This window comes from Cydia splendana, chromosome 17, assembly GCF_910591565.1.
Source record: "Cydia splendana chromosome 17, ilCydSple1.2, whole genome shotgun sequence".
Lineage (NCBI taxonomy): Eukaryota > Metazoa > Arthropoda > Insecta > Lepidoptera > Tortricidae > Cydia > Cydia splendana.
Window position 1 is genome coordinate 3,179,795 of NC_085976.1, and position 16,424 is coordinate 3,196,218.

Genomic DNA, 16,424 nt, shown 5'->3' on the forward strand with positions numbered 1-16,424 from the left:
TAACTTTAAAGACACGCTGGTAGACGTAGGTATACGGATTAAGTGAATGAAGTCCATAGAAGAGCAGTTTGGATTTTATACACTCACATGCTTGATATTTTTCATTGAATCCTAAACTCTAAGTTATATGTAATAAGGTGATGGCCCGCATTTTTTCAGAATTCTCACCAAACACCTCATTCCAGGTCTCTACTCGCACGCGCACCTGGATCCCTCGCAAGTGCAAGTGTCAACGCCGGTCAAGGTCACGCGCGACGGGCGGCTGGTGTCGCGCGCGGTGGCGCACGCGCACGAGCACGGGCACGCGCGCGCGCGGCGCGACGTGCGCGGCGCGGAGCACGCGCTGCCGCACGCCGTGCACTATAACCTCACTGTTGATGGGCGGGAGTTGAGGCTGGATTTGCGGTGAGTTATTTTCGCCTTATTGCCTTTTTCCCTTTCGTTTTTATAAGCCCTTTCATACCTAGATGTTTTTATATACTTTTACTGTTCAATATCTGTTGTTTATGTAGATTAAGACTTACTGCCCGATTCGAACTTTAAGATACATCAATAGATCTAGAAACGATATGGATTAGATGTGTCAGTGTCAAAAGTGACGTTTTTGTTTGAAGAAACGTCAGCAAGTAACTATACATGTAGGTAGGTACTTTAAAAAGTAGGCCCCTGGGCGTTGTTATTGTTTCAAGCTACTAGTCTCACAAATCGTTTTATTAATTTTTTACACATATTTTAACCTCATGAGTGCGAGGATAAAACTAGACGTAAAAGATCTCAAGCAAAGTCTACGCTATTTTACCTAATTATTTATCAATCAATATTTGTGACCATAAGCTCTCTTTAATAAATCCACTTGAGTGGAAAAGCAATTAGTGTTGTAGAATACGTTGAAATCTTTTTTTCCACTCTACACGCTACTATAGTGAAAAAATGAACCTTCACGAGCCGATTTGCAACAAAAAAGAGAGTCTTTCCGAGCTAGTGAGGTGATGAACCTTTTACTTACTTTTTTAGGAACAAAAAAAGTAATCTGAATAAGCGCTATGAGACGTGACCGTATCCTCAATAAAACATGATAAGTTAGTTGCTGTCATGAGCACAATATAAATGTCGCGTGACACATTTTTTGTGGACTTAACAAAAAGTGATTTCATCATTTAGGTACCCGTTTATCGTACCAACTTCTGTTTTGCTTATCACAACAACCTGAATTGTCAATTACACAACCCAATCAGTAAAGAAACTCATAAAAGTCATGAGAAAACAACACACAGTACTATTTTTAGAACTTATCAATCTCACGACGATTTGTTACTGAATCATACAAATTCAAGTCACAAGTTCAAGGTTTGTAATAAAAAGTCGTAAAACTACTTTGTATGTTGAATGAGTATTTTATATTCCTTTTGGGAGGTCTCTTGTGGTATCTAAACCATGTGAAATTAAGATAATTTAAATTATGCCATCTGTGAGATAACGATGGTAACAGACACGAAATTAATAATAGATAGCGGTTACTGAGCTGTTTTTGCGAATCATCTCTCAATTCTAAAAAGTTATTGGAATATTGATTATAAGTAGGTACCTACAGAATAGTTTTTTACCCGAATACGGAGCAGCCGGAGTATGATTTTAGTAAAAGAGTCTATGTAAGTATGTACGTACTGTATGTAATGTAGGTAACCTGCGGATAAATTTAGTATCGTGTGTTCCGAATGTTGCGATACAAGGCGATTTCAATGAATGTGTTGGACTTGTTACATTTTTAATTGACTTCTAAAAGGAATGAGGTTGTATTAATACATACTTTAGTTGCTTTCAATAAGAGAGTTTAATTGTTAATCACCGTTACTGACTGTAATTAAATCTAGATTCTTCTTATTCAATAAATACGGGTAACGTCAATAAGTTTTTTTTAAATAAATTTAACTGAAATTTAGAGCTCCTGAATCAATTACGTTTTTTTATTAGACTAGACCTTGAAAACTGTCTCCACATCATTATGTCACCCACCACCGCTGTGACTTTATGTCACACACGATTAACCTTTATCTGTTAATTCGGTGCAACATAATGCCTTATATTTTTTGCCGACCACACACCTACTCAAGTTGACAGATTGCAAAAAAACATTCAAATAATCAATAACAATTAATTATATGTATGTATGGAACCAAATCAAGCGTAAATCTGTACAAGGTGTGTCGTTTTGTCTTTGGTCATAACGCCTGTAGGTGATATATTATCTATACACGCGAATGTGATAATTAGGCGCACTTCAATTAACATAATAACATACTAATAAATTCCGCCTTCCTATTCAACTTGGCCGTTTGTTTGTAATTTAAATTGTTTTGTTTACTTTTGAATATTATTAATGGCCAGAGCGGAAAGAAAACTGAAGAAAAAAGTTTGAATTCTGGGTTGTTTAGATTGTTTAACGAGTTACGAAAGACGATCTTTATTATGTAATTTCTTAAATCCTGGATTATCATAATTGCTGCTATTGCACATCGGCGGCAATTTCATTTTTGTTTACGTTTCTAGATTTTATGCAGAGATTAGCGAAGACATATTTATAGTAGTTGTTAACGTAGTGTGTAAATAGAATTTATTTTATTTATTAATTATGAAATTAGGTCAACATATACGGCTACATAATATATGACTAGCTATATGATAGCTCGTTTGTGATATTTTCTAGCAAATGGCTTAAATCATATCTATCACACATCAGTGGTCTGAGCATACAAATTGCTCACCATGAAATACAAACGCTAATCAGTCTAATATATATATATATAGGTACCTAGCTACAACGACCCGATAGGTTATATTTTATTACTTATGAAATATAAAACGACCTGATTGTGATCGGTGACGTAAAGAAACAGTTGGTGACACGACACGTATAAGCCACATCTAAATAAATTAGATGTAATATTGTCTCAGGTCATCTAAATTATAAATGACAATGGCTACTTTAATAATCATAATACATTTCATCTACGAGATATTAATTCAAGACAAGCAGTTGGCCGCTCGCCTAATCCATCGCACTTAGATACTGGAAATAATAAATTAGTTGAGCTATTTCGGTTAATATTAACAGTCAATCTGTATTAACTCAGTGCCGGTCTTTTCAATCTACGCGTTAAACTTAAACATTGGTTTCTGAATATTGTAGTATTTTACGGCGTTTTATATTAACGATTGTTAAATCTAATAGGCTCTTGATAATCGTTTGACATTTGTGGTTATTAGAAAGGACAAAATTTAACTAAGGTTTGCTCAATTTTATGAATTCAGAGGTTAGTTTCAAAGCAATATGAAGCTAAAACTACCTTGTGCAAGATAGACGGACAGTAAAATAGTAATTATTGATTTTATGGAAAGCCTGACCCTTATAACAATGCCTATTAAATTGCAAAATTAGCTTAACTAATTTTGATGATGTGTCAGACATTTTTGCTGTTTTGTCTCAATCTTTGGAACCTTTACCCACTCGAAAAGTCTCATATTTTAACCTCCTCCTACGTGGCAGGTACAGAGAGGATTTAGATATAAGATACACATGCAATAATAAAAATGTGAAAATGATAATGTTTCTATAAAACAAAATTAAATTGAAGTTACCACAATAAGATGTATGTACTTAAAAATTAACTAGGCAATTAGCTAAGTCTACCCATCTATGTTTAAAGGGAGTTTCCTCTCTGCCAACAAACTGTCCTGCAATTTGGCAGAAGAAAAAAAATTACAAATAGGGTTTATTTCGCCTGGATTAAATTATTTTTTAATACCTACGGGGTAATGCATTTAATACAAGTAGCACTACGTTGTACTAAACTTCCTTTGAAAACATGTTGTTAATTATCAATAATCGCGTTGTTAGTTAGTTCTATTTTCCGAAGCGAGCCTAAAGCTTGTATATCTTTGGCTAGATATAATGATTTCCTAATCGGGCGCTGTAACAACATTCTTGTCCTAAATAATGCGAATAATTTACGCCTTGAAGGTAATTATACTCAATCAGATATTATTCCCGGTATACGATTTGAAATAACTCGTCGCTGTTCTAAAATTAATATAAATATTAGGTAAGTACCTACTTTTTATCAGGACGGCCAACACTCGTTCCTTATGTGTATAAAAGTTTTAAATGTAAATGGCAAACTAAGATTTATTTATATCAAAACATACATACAGTTAGTCATACTTACAAACTAAACACACACAAGTTACTAACTAAACATTGCTGCCGCTCCTAGACGCTTCCGGTGCAAAAGTGCCCATAATACTCGCGGCATTGCCGCGCTGAATGGCTATGGATAGCCTTTGCACCAGAAACGACTCGGAGCGGGGGTCCTCCCCCTTCTGCCTAAGTCGACGGCCTATGTCGCGCACCATGTTTTTCGCGTCCGCCCCCCAGCAGCCCGCCATTTCTACCGCGAAAGGGACAAAAATGTAACCTGCTCCCAGGGGGGCATACTTCTGCCGCTTCACTGCAGCCTGAGACTCGGCCGCCGCTCCAGCCGCGCGCACCGTGCGACTGATATGCGAGGCGGCGAAGGTGCTGACACACGTAGCGTCCCACACCAAGCACCGCCCTCTCTCCCACGGTACGAGCGTTAGCCCATCAGGCCTTTTGCCATCCGTGCGACTAAGGCCTGGAGGCTCGAGTACCGACGGAATGCCCGCCGACCTGAGAGCCCTCTGAACTATATCGTTGAGGGCATGGTGACGCGGGTGCCTGCCAGCACAACGCCGGCAACTCAGAGCGTGGTGGCCGTCGGCCCCCACCATGGTACCGCAAATGCATATATGTGGTTCACATACCTTGCAGCCCAGGCGGAGAGCAACGGACACCCGCAATGAGTCACTATCCAGCAGGGTGCCTAATTGTGGAGAAGGCATAAGGATAAATGTAAATGTAAAAACATAAGTTTAAAAGAGGTAAATACCTACAGATTAGGGCTACCTTAGGTTGGGCACTTATCCGGGGAAAACTGTAAAATAGTTATCTTGTTTTTTCCTATATTTTACCCCAGTATATAGTCTCTAGCTACATTAAATATAATAGGTGACTTGATTCATACAGGTCTATGTAATCGTAGCTAGTTGTAATTTACAACTCTCTTAGTCATTTGCCGGCCTCACGTAACGCCTTACTCACAAGATTAACTGATAACTTTTGTTATTAAATAATCTCGTGATCGAGTGAGGTAAATAGCACTCTAGGACACGCATTAGGAATCTGATCAATGTTCGCGATTAGGCGACTCATTGTTAACGTTATCCCGGGACAATCGTTCGTTTTATCTATCAATTTTGCTTTTATCTACGATTAATGGTAGTTTGGCAATCATTGGCATGTTGACTTTCACTGGGTCTGGACGGATACAAGGTAGACTGGAAAATTTTATGAGACTAGTGTTTGATTGAGTTATATTTCTTACTGTTTATTGCCATATTATGATAGAAAAAAAACCTGGTTTAAATCGCCGTTTTGTATTTCTTTAACATTTGCTTAATCTTGAGAGGGAGCCATGTAAAACATTTACATTTAACATTAGGTTAGAGTAGGTCTCATGGCATTTCTCACGACCCGGGACCATAATCGCGACTGATGCCCACCGGCCTTGATGCTAAAAAACCGGCCAAGTGCGAGTCGGACTCGCGTTCCAACTAGTTCCAAGGGTTCCGTACCTTACCCAATTTTTAATTAACAATGTATTTTTTTATGTGGAACGGGATTAAAAAAACTAAGTAATTAAGTTTAACTCACGCTTGACTGCACATTTCTAATAGGTTTCCCTGTCATCTATAGGTAAAGAACTATTTTGTGTATTTTAGACCCAGTAGTTTCGGAGATAAAGGGGGGGGGGAATGGTCGGACAGACAGACAGACAGACGCACGAGTGATCCTATAAGGGTTCCGTTTTTTCCTTTTGAGGTTCGGAACCCTAAAAAGCAATCCATCCGTCAGTACATTTCATACGTCTAATTTAATCGCACATGGACAGCTCGATGTCCTGCGTACCTACCGTCTCGGCTAATTGCATGTCAGATAAGGTTGCATAACGAAGAGGAGATTTATGCGACAATCATGGACATCGTTTGTCGGGTGCAGGCCTATTCTGACACGGGCGAGTCTGAGCGCGGACCAGTGTAAGGTGATCTTTAGATTCTTGAAAACACCGCCATGAAATGCTCATTTTTGAGGATCTGAACTCTGAAGCCCGGAATACAGCTAAGCAGAACTACCTAAAAGTATGTCATATTTTTTTGTAGATTTTCTTACATCAAACAATATTAAATAAGCTTCTCTTCAACAAAAAAAGTGAGAAAACGTTTCCAAACGTGTCCAAAATCATTTTTCTTAAAAGCTAACATTTAACATTTCCACGCTATAAAATAAGAAGCCATTTAGTTAAATAAAATTAAAATATTGATTCTGATACTGTGAGAGAGTGACACTATACTGGTCCTACTGAGCCGTCAACTCGCCCGCTCGGTACGCATTCGGAAAGACAGCCAAGTGATCAAAGCGGGCCGCGGAAGTGGGATTTCGCCTTGCATTGGTTCTCGGAAGCTGCTATCACTCACACTTGGTACTCGGAAGCTGTAAGTGCAGTTTTTACGCTAAGGTAACGGTTTGGCGCATAAGAAAGTTAAATGCAACGGGATAATAATACCCTTAGCGGAGGCAAGTGCAAGTGTGACGCGTATGTGAATGGTCCATGAGAATTTATCACAATTATTACCGAGTTACGCTGACTTGACGAGATATGTTATTAGTGTGTCTCCTGTAAATAAGTAGGTACATATAACAATTTTATTAAATTATTCTAGAATTTTTGGATTGCATTAAGGTAGTACTTTTAGAATCCAACCAATTTAACAGTCGAATCCTAGGAGGTTTAGCCGTAATTCATATTCCATACTTTATTGTTTCCATACTTTATTTTTTTCCAAAAACTACATAGTCAATCCGGAGAAAAGAGAGCCATGCAAAAGGCATACGCCTTGTTTTGACGGAACATATGAGTACAAAAATTAAAACACAACGATCAATCAATTTTCCTTGATTTTTAGGTCATAAATGACACTCACTTGTAACGAAATGGGACGTGCGCATAAGTATGTGCATCTTCAATGCGACAGAGCAAAAACTCAGTTTGAAAGCGGTGTACTCTGTTCGGTTCATACATATTTAACGGGCAATTTATTGTAATACAATGAACGATGAATATTGCAAGCATTGCGCAATCCTCCGTAGCGGGGACGAACCTAATATGGTATACCGAAAACGTAGTTGTCATGGGAGCGACTTGATCGCTATTTAATTCAGTACTTTCTAGACGCGTCCCATGTCTCTTAATATACTGCTAAGCCAACTCAGGCGTGGGAATATGTAAACTATATACAGCCTTATTTCCTTAAAGGCACGAATTGCAATACTTGAACACAGTGCGTTGGTTCCGAGTATAAATGACATAAAATTTGAATAAAAAAGTGGCGCAGAAATTATAAAATCCTAAAAGTCTCTTGCGAGTAAGATATTAGAAACTGCTTGAATTATATTAGGACTTACTACACCGTCTACACTACTTGACGCTGTAGGTTTCTCTATTCTCTGTTACATATATCTGATACAGTATGTACACATTTTCAGATTTATTTTAATGGAATAAAATTCTTAAGAGTGAGTATATTTTGACGTCAGCGTACAATCATATACTTTTACATTTACAGATATAGAGGTTATTAAGTACTAAGTTATTAGGAGAACATAGATTTTTATTACTGGTGCTAATCCCATTTCGATCTCATATTCCGTTAAAATCAAAGTAAATTAACGTAAAACGATTTTACTACGAAAAGTATCAAGTAAACTCAAAGAGAAAACAACTTAGGTAAGGTACCTATTAATATTCTATTCTATTCTAGGTATATGACGGTCGTAAAACTAATAGCAAGTAGTGCCTGCACATTCAATTATTATTTTATTACCTTTTTCAAGCGGTGGTGGCTGAGTGGATATGACGTCTGACTTTCAATCCGGAGGTCGCGGGTTCAAATCCTGGCTCGTACCAATGAGTTTTTCGGAACTTATGTACGAAATATCATTTGATATTTACCACTAGCTTTTCGGTGAAGAAAAACATCGTGAGGAAACCTGCATACATCTGTGAAGAAATTCAGTGTATGTGAAGTCCCCAATCCGCATTGGGCTAGCGTGGGGACTATAGCCCAAGCCCTCTCGCGCATGAGAGGAGACCTGTGCCCCTCAGTGGGACGTATATATTAGGCTGAATTATAATTATAAACCTTCTTCAATAAACTGATCGCAGTTCTACTCTACGTATATATGCGTACGCGTGCACTGAAATTCTGTTTGTTTTCATTCGTTTATCCACGAAAATCTCCTTATTGCAAAACACTTAACGAATCAGTAACTGACGTGCGGCTGACCGGTTATTTTGCAATAAATAATAATATACGTCTATAAGATATACCATTGGATACAATTTATTGTAGCTTGCTTTTAAACGAAGAATATTTTTTTGGGTATTTTTCGATACGAAAGAGCTCTTTTATTTCGGTAAAATTACCGCTGAATTTATATTAAATTCATCGATATCCGCTTTCCAGTCGTTCAAGAAGTTCAAATATGTTATTGGAGTTAAGTACATAAAACTACATGAAATTGTATTTTTTTCGTAATTTAAACAAATTTATGTTTATGTTACTGCCAAGTATTTATTTAGGTTGTCAGTTCAACTTCAATGAATGAACCTTTAATCGGTGTAGAAGTTAAATTGAAATCATTTCAAAATCACAAAAAGGGACGTTCCAACAAAAGTAAGACTACTTCAAGAGGGTTTACTTCGATGGTGGACCATTTGGTGATTTCAATTAATCTATTCGATAAAAGTCATAGATAAATTCTGGTGTAAAATATAGTCAATTAGTAAACCGCTTTTTACTGATGTTGCTATGATTAACTACATATACGCAATCACTACTTATACTCATAGCCGCTGAGACTACTTGGTGATAAATGAATCTAATTTTATGGATATGAAATACCTAAGTACCTAATTTAAGATCATAGAAAGCTTGAGAAAATGACTTTTTGATTATACTAATTTACACAGTCATAATGTTTGCATATTAAAATAAAACAGTTAGCAGGACCGTTAATTGCATGTTCTATTAACCACCCATATTACCCATCCCACACATACTCTTACCCATATTAGACAAGAAGAAATCGTATACTCGTAGGTAATGTAAAAGGATAATATTTATTAGATTGACTTGAAAAGCTACGCTGTAGAATTATTACACAAAACGTTATAGCTAGTATAACGTTTTGTGTCAATTGACGAATATAAAATAGGTATATTTATATTTTATATTAAACTAACAGAATAGACCATCAATCACAACCTAGCTAAGCCACTTATTGTAAATCCCCTCTAATAAAATTGAGCTTATTGAGCTATGAGAATTACCGATTGAAATCAGAATTCTAAGGCAACTGCGAAAGCATTAAAGTAACTTTAAAGCACCAGTTAAGAAGAAAATGCAGTTTAAACTTGCAAGTTTCGAAACCCCAGCTAAACCCTGTCGCTGAACTCTTGTTCGAACTGTATTTATTACAAGACTTACAAGTGCAAGGACCTCGTAAAAGGTTCGATAAAAGAACAAAAGGCTGCATAACGCCAAAATTACAACGCCCTCGAGCCACTGAAATTTGTCTGCGAATTTTAACCTTTTTGCTTAGACTTTAAGGTTACATGGAAATGAGTACTTACAAGTTTGTGCAGCTCCGAGTTAAAAAACCTCTGTATGACTTATTGTTATAAGATTTTAAGTGTCAAAGTAGTTCAAAAGAACAAAAAATAGCAGGCCTGAGGGTGTGTGATTATTACGAGGCAAACTTGGAATTCACAATTATGGTAAATCTGAGACGTTAAACTGGATGGAATCCCATAACCAAGACAAAAATCTGAAAAACGTACAAACTGTTTAAGCTTCTCAATTTCAATGTTAAACTACGAAGTTTGGTAACATTTAGTCTTAAATACAAATACAAATACAAATACAAATACAAAATCGTTAGTTAATTAGTCTTAAATACGAAATAAAATTACCTAATACTTATTACAAAGTCACCAATGGGAATTTCCTTTACCCTGCTTACGAGTTGCGCCACAGACACATATTAACCATTTTAACCCAAAGTTTATTAAACATACCAATTGTATTTTTTACTAAATACACATTTGCAAGTGTCTCACTGCTACAAGGGTTTCTCCAAAATAAGATAACAAAATTAAATATTGTATACTCGCATGCAGTAGCCTAGATTTATCTGTCCCCCCAGTGTAAATTTCATTCAACAGCTTACTGTCGTACGCGCTTGCGTAAAGTGTCATTTTGTATAGGATTTTGAGTTTCCAAAACGTCCCGCTTGGCGCGCTGTTCAAAATCTCATACAAAAATAGACATAACGCAAACGCGAACGCTCGTCATGCTATCAAATGAAATTTAAACTAAGGTTTCTGAGGTGATAATCTTCCGATGCCTTTAAGTAAACAACTCATCCAACTAAAAAAAAAGTTTTGATTCGTGACTACCCAATAAATATTAACCAACTAAAAAAAAAAAAAAAAACATAAAAAAAATATGTCTAGCTTTACTAGCTTTAGTATCTTTAACGCTAGGTTCCTTGCTATGCGCTAACTGCGTACCAACCGTTTATCAAATATCTTACATAAAACCTATGATGATTTTCCGATACTGCTTTAGGTAACGTATACCGCTAAGTGCCTATTACATGATTTATTCGTGTTGACATTTATGTTAATGATAAGCGATTAAATTAATCGTAGCTATGTTAGTGTAAAAGGTCTGGCCTCGATGTCGCCTAAACGTATAAGGATCTTACTGGTGATAAAATTAGCACCCACCCTGTTCAGGAGGCTACTGCTGTTATGACAATTTGATAATGGTTTTCATATTGTTTTGATACGACCTTGATCATGAGGACCAATTAAAGTAAGCGGCATACAGGCCTATTCGGATTTCGAGATAATCACAAGATCTTGAGACGATTTAGAGATCAACTAGATCTACATTAGATATCGACTAGATGTGACTTGGATATCTAAGTCATAGCTTGTCGAAATCGTTTAAGAGGACCTCCAGAATCGCGGAAACGTCAAATTTGACATATCTATCTTACAAATATCTTTAAATTATCCGTATCGTAACTTGTTGAAGTCTAGTAGAAATCTAATTCATTTTCCGAATCGAGCCGATAAGCTGTTCTTGGTGGTCATGAAATGCAATCAGGACGTCTCGTTTCTCGCTCGCACTTATTTTTTTTTTATGAAAAAGAAGGCAAACGAGCAGACGAATAGCCCGATGGGAAACGATTACCGCCGCCCATGGAAACCTGCAACACCAGAGGGGTTGTAAGTGCGTTGCCGGCATTTAAGATGGGAATCTTGAAAGTTGATGATGACATGATTGAAAATCTTTAATTTAATTGTGATTTTAATTTAATTTAATTTTAATTTTATTTAATTATAATATGGACTGTCAATTGTCTGAAATATTTTTTTATTTTTTTTTTATTGAAAGTCGTACTAAAAAGAAGACAACCGTATCAAATTGACAATACAGAATCACGTTTCGGCAGTTATCAGTCATACCTATTGGACTTAATTATGCTCCTTAAAAGAAAGAGCGGACAGTAGAGGCAGAAATATGTCACTTACGTCCTTAACAGATAATTTGGTCTCCACGTTAAGTGTTATCTGCGCCAATGCTTATTTGCATCTATTAAGAACTGAACTACCTACGCATTTTCATTCAAATGCTAGTCTATTACAGTTACTCATGTAGATATTGTAGATAATGTAGATACATAATTGAACCGTTTTGCTTGATTGAGGAGACGACTATTCTCATAGGGCGCAACATATAGGTATCATTCTCCTAAATAGGCGTAGCCTAATAACCCTTCAAGTGGCGGTCAACCCGTTAATGGTCGGATCGAAAAGTAGTAAACTGGCGGCCCACAACACATACTTATTTTAAAAACTTTAGTGATAAGATAGCGCATGATGCTATCTCCCGAATCCAAATTATTGCCAATTTGTTAATAGACCTGTTTGCTGTCATCCACTTCAGAGAAATCCACATAAAAACGTATTATTAGTCTACTAGAGCTGCTGATCAGACGTAGTCGTATTGATAGATACTTAGTAGGTACCTAGTAAAGTTTACGTTAAGCATGGCGCCCGTCCAGTGGGCAATGTGGGCACACGCATGAATGTGTACAGATGCACACATTTGTGTCAACACGAGTCCACGTATTCGGGGCGTCCGTGTTTACCTTCACTAATTGCCGTAATGAGCCTTATCTGTGTGCTTAGCCGATGTGTTTGCCGATCGACAGCCCTGGGCCTGCGTTCCCTTCTATTAACTAGTTATAGTTAAGGAGTGACACACCACTATAAGATGACCCGTAGATCTGAGACAACTAAGCGCAAAGGTTGTCTGGAAGAGATAGCTCATTTCCGATGAGATCGAAGACGCCTTATTCTGTGTAATATTTATTTATCCGACGCGACGGTAGACCTTTAGAGATGACGGTGCGAGTTTTGACGCCTTTGGAAAAGACTGATGGAACGCTCTAATAGATAGAACTATTTACATTAATGTACATATTAATACTTAGTAAAATAATAGTAATCTTGACCGTATTCATGTAGTCAGAAAGATCCCTACCCTGTCCATATCTGCTACTTTTGGGAGGTAGTCAGAAGACTGATTTCGTGGCTACTTAGCGAAGGGTCTATGTTTGGGTCTTAGTTTGACCCAAATAACAATTATTCTAAACGTTGTCGCGTGAAACAGAAGTGCCTGTTGCTATCGCAGCGTACTACGTAGGCGAACAACACACGAAGCGATGCGGCGCGGGGTGAATCAATCCTTTTGATACTTACATATATAATTGTCCTACGTGGGTGATCTCGTTGCGAACGCGAACGCCTTGTACCCGCCGCGCCGCGCCGCGCCGCGCCGCTTCGCTTCGCGTTCGCGAGTTGTTCGCGTACGTAAGACGCCACTCACTCCAGCCTCCTATAAGTAATGCTTGAGGCGCAAACGTTTGTAAGCGATAGGAACAACTAATCAGTCGAAGGCTCGTTTAAGTACCCACAAAAAAACGGACAAATAGAAATAAAATTGTTGATCATCACTGCTTACTGATCACTGATAACCTATCAATATAACTTTTGACACGTTTGAGTGTAGAGGCTTCTGCTAGCCATTAAGATAGTGATTGTTTTTATCGATGCTAATGGATAAAGTTACTTCTATGGTCATCAGATAAGGTCAAATTGATATAGAGCTTTTAATGTCGATGTGTTGATTTTTTTTAGTTAGTGAATAGGTTGGCAACTTGACGTTTTACATCTCTGAATATTTGATTATATTTAACGGGTCATATAAGGGTCTTATATGTTACACAGCTAGAGACCTTTACATCTCTAGGAAATTTTAGGTACTAAGTTTCGATTTTATGTTTTCGCGGTAGGCCCTCCGTACAAACAGCAATCCTTTGCAAATACCCAGACTGCGAACCTTTTCTCGTATCGACATAAAGCCACAATATAAAATGGTCAGTGAAGCGTGTTGTGCCAAAAGACAATCTGCAACAAGTCCTCGCCATTTCTCGAAGGCTTTTGAAGTCGTTAGGTACATTCCGCGGTATCTAAGGCTGTTGCTCGATAAATCTTGACCCTGTGCGACATCTACTTTTTATGGTCGTCGCCATAGTTGTCAGATCCCTTGGCCGATATGCGCTAAAACGAACAATTTATTGCTATCGCCGCACATTACTCAACGTTCGACAATTTTTCCTCGTTAGTTTACAGAAACAAATCGATAGATCTGAAGTTTTAGGTACCGTGTGGGGCTTAGGTAATCCAATATTATTAACAAAACTTCCGTGAGACATTAAATATAGGTGGGTAATATAACGGGTCACTCGCGTTTTATAAGTCGAAATTTACCTACGCGACATGTTTCACTCCATAACGAGTAGCTTCAACAGAGCCACACGCGTTATCTGAGCGACGCAGTCACTGACTGCACAATTCTCTTTGTTTTTGTTTATAGAAACGTCACATTTGAACGTTTTTGTTTGAAGAGACGTCACATTTGACACTAACATATCCAATCAATATCGTTTCTAGATCATCTATTAACTGAAAAGTTCGAATTGGGCCGTAAGAATGTTTTACTTCAAAAACGCGAGTGACCCTTTTTAACATATGCCAATATTATTAGGTGACTCTAACTCTGTCTGTTATTATTTTTTCACATTGAATGTAAATACATTCCTACTTTTGTCTATTTACGAGCTAATTGCATTTAGGTACCTATTGTACCTAAATGTCACCTAGTTTCTTTATCAGCAAATTTAAGAAACGGATCATACAATACATATTCTATTGTATGATTAACTCATTTGCATCTTTCCTGTAGATATCGCAAAGAACACGCGGGATACATTTTTAGGGTTCCGTACCCAAAGGGTAAAACGGGACCCTATTACTAAGACTCCGCTGTCCGTCCGTCCGTCCGTCCGTCCGTCTGTCTGTCACCAGGCTGTATCTCACGAACCGTGATAGCTAGACAGTTGAAATTTTCACAGATGATGTATTTCTGTTGCCGCTATAACAACAAATACTAAAAACAGAATAAACTAAAGATAAGTGGGGCTCCCATACAACAAACGTGATTTTTGACCGAAGTTAAGCAACGTCGGGCGGGGTCAGTACTTGGATGGGTGACCGTTTTTATAGATAATGGTACGGAACCCTTCGTTTGCGAGTCCGACTCGCACTTGGTCGGTTTTTTTTTCAGTACTTGAGACTCAAATAAGAATAACCTTGGTCATAAACTTTTATTGAATTGTTCTCAGAAATGACCTTTTTATAAAATATGTTTGACCCAGATGCAGGCCTAGTACTATTATTTATTCTGTGATTAGTTGGGTTCAAAACGTAATATCCCGACAAAAACTACTAGCCCAGAAACTCAGTTGTTTGTTTGATTAAGTCCCATGGCCTCACTATTGGAATAGACGGTTTGTAATTTGGCATAAATATAGCTTATGCCCAGTGAAGGCCGTAGAAACTGGGTGATAGCCGACAGAAGTGACCCACGACTAGGGAATGCAAATCGGTTATTTTCGGTTATTTTTTGTATGGAAATTATCGGTTATTAACCGAAACCGCGGTTATTTCCATACAAAAAATAACCGATTTGCATTCCCTACCCACGACTTTGTCAGAAAACTGTATACGTATAAAACAATAAAAAAATCAGTCCTACCTACAATTTCTGAAGTTTTATGAACACATTTTGCGAGGCATAAGTCAAACTTTCGAGGCTAACTCACTAAGCCACAAGTTGCCATTGAGTACAATTTTTAATGATTATAATAAAATATTAATAACATATAAAAGTTGAAAGCATTTTATCTAACCTTTTAATTTTATTGCGAACTGCATTCAAATATTGCCGGTATTAAAGCTTAAAATACATATTTCCTTGAATGTTTTGCGTTCGTTTTGTATATTAATATTTAACAGTATTCAATGATAAGATTCGGGTTTAATCATAATAATCTTCGAGATTATTTTATTGTGAATTGGCGTTTTAAATTAAATGTTTAAATAAGCTTGAGAGGAGGCCGGTCGTAATCAATTATTACGTGTCATACAGACCAAAGCTTCGATTTAATCGGTAGACCGTTGTCCAACCGCGGATTCTTTCATTTTATTTGTGGAGAAAATATCCTTTACTTCCACAACTCAATGTAAAAGGACGTATTGTGTGTCGAGCACTGCAGAAGTTACTCTCTACTGTAACAGAAGTGCGTGCCTCGTGCAAGCGTTTAAGACTTGCTACTGGAACTAGGATTTGAAATTCTTGGTAAACTATTATAAAGCAGAAAATGTGAACCATGTGGAGATAGGATCGTAGCGGGTAGAAATCATGCCAGGCATGCCTTACATTTCTGGAATGGAGAAATAGTTATGTGGCACATTAATTCGCAACACTTCATAAATCGTTGAAAAAATTCATCATAAATTATACGATTGGATCGTAGAGATCATTCAGAATCTGTTCAAATTCCCCGCATATTCTAAATCATTTTGCTATCAGTTTAATTCATTATTTGAAATCGAAATGTATGATGCTATTATAATACTTACCTAAAGTCAAGTTACTCGCAGACGTATAGATCTGCTTGTTAAAAAATTGGTTTATCTAAAGTCAGTTACAGGTCTACTTTGTGACGCGTATGGCAGCTACGTACCTTG

At 37.3% G+C, this 16,424-nt stretch overlaps 1 protein-coding gene across 1 annotated transcript in view; it reads left to right on the forward strand.

Moving 5' to 3' along the window:
• LOC134798686 (A disintegrin and metalloproteinase with thrombospondin motifs 7) overlaps positions 1-16,424 on the forward strand; it is a 117,931-nt gene that overhangs the window by 47,333 nt on the left and 54,174 nt on the right. The window contains exon 3 of the mRNA XM_063771057.1: positions 186-405. Coding sequence (XP_063627127.1) covers positions 186-405 — 220 coding nt within the window. The remainder of the gene's footprint in view (positions 1-185; positions 406-16,424) is intronic.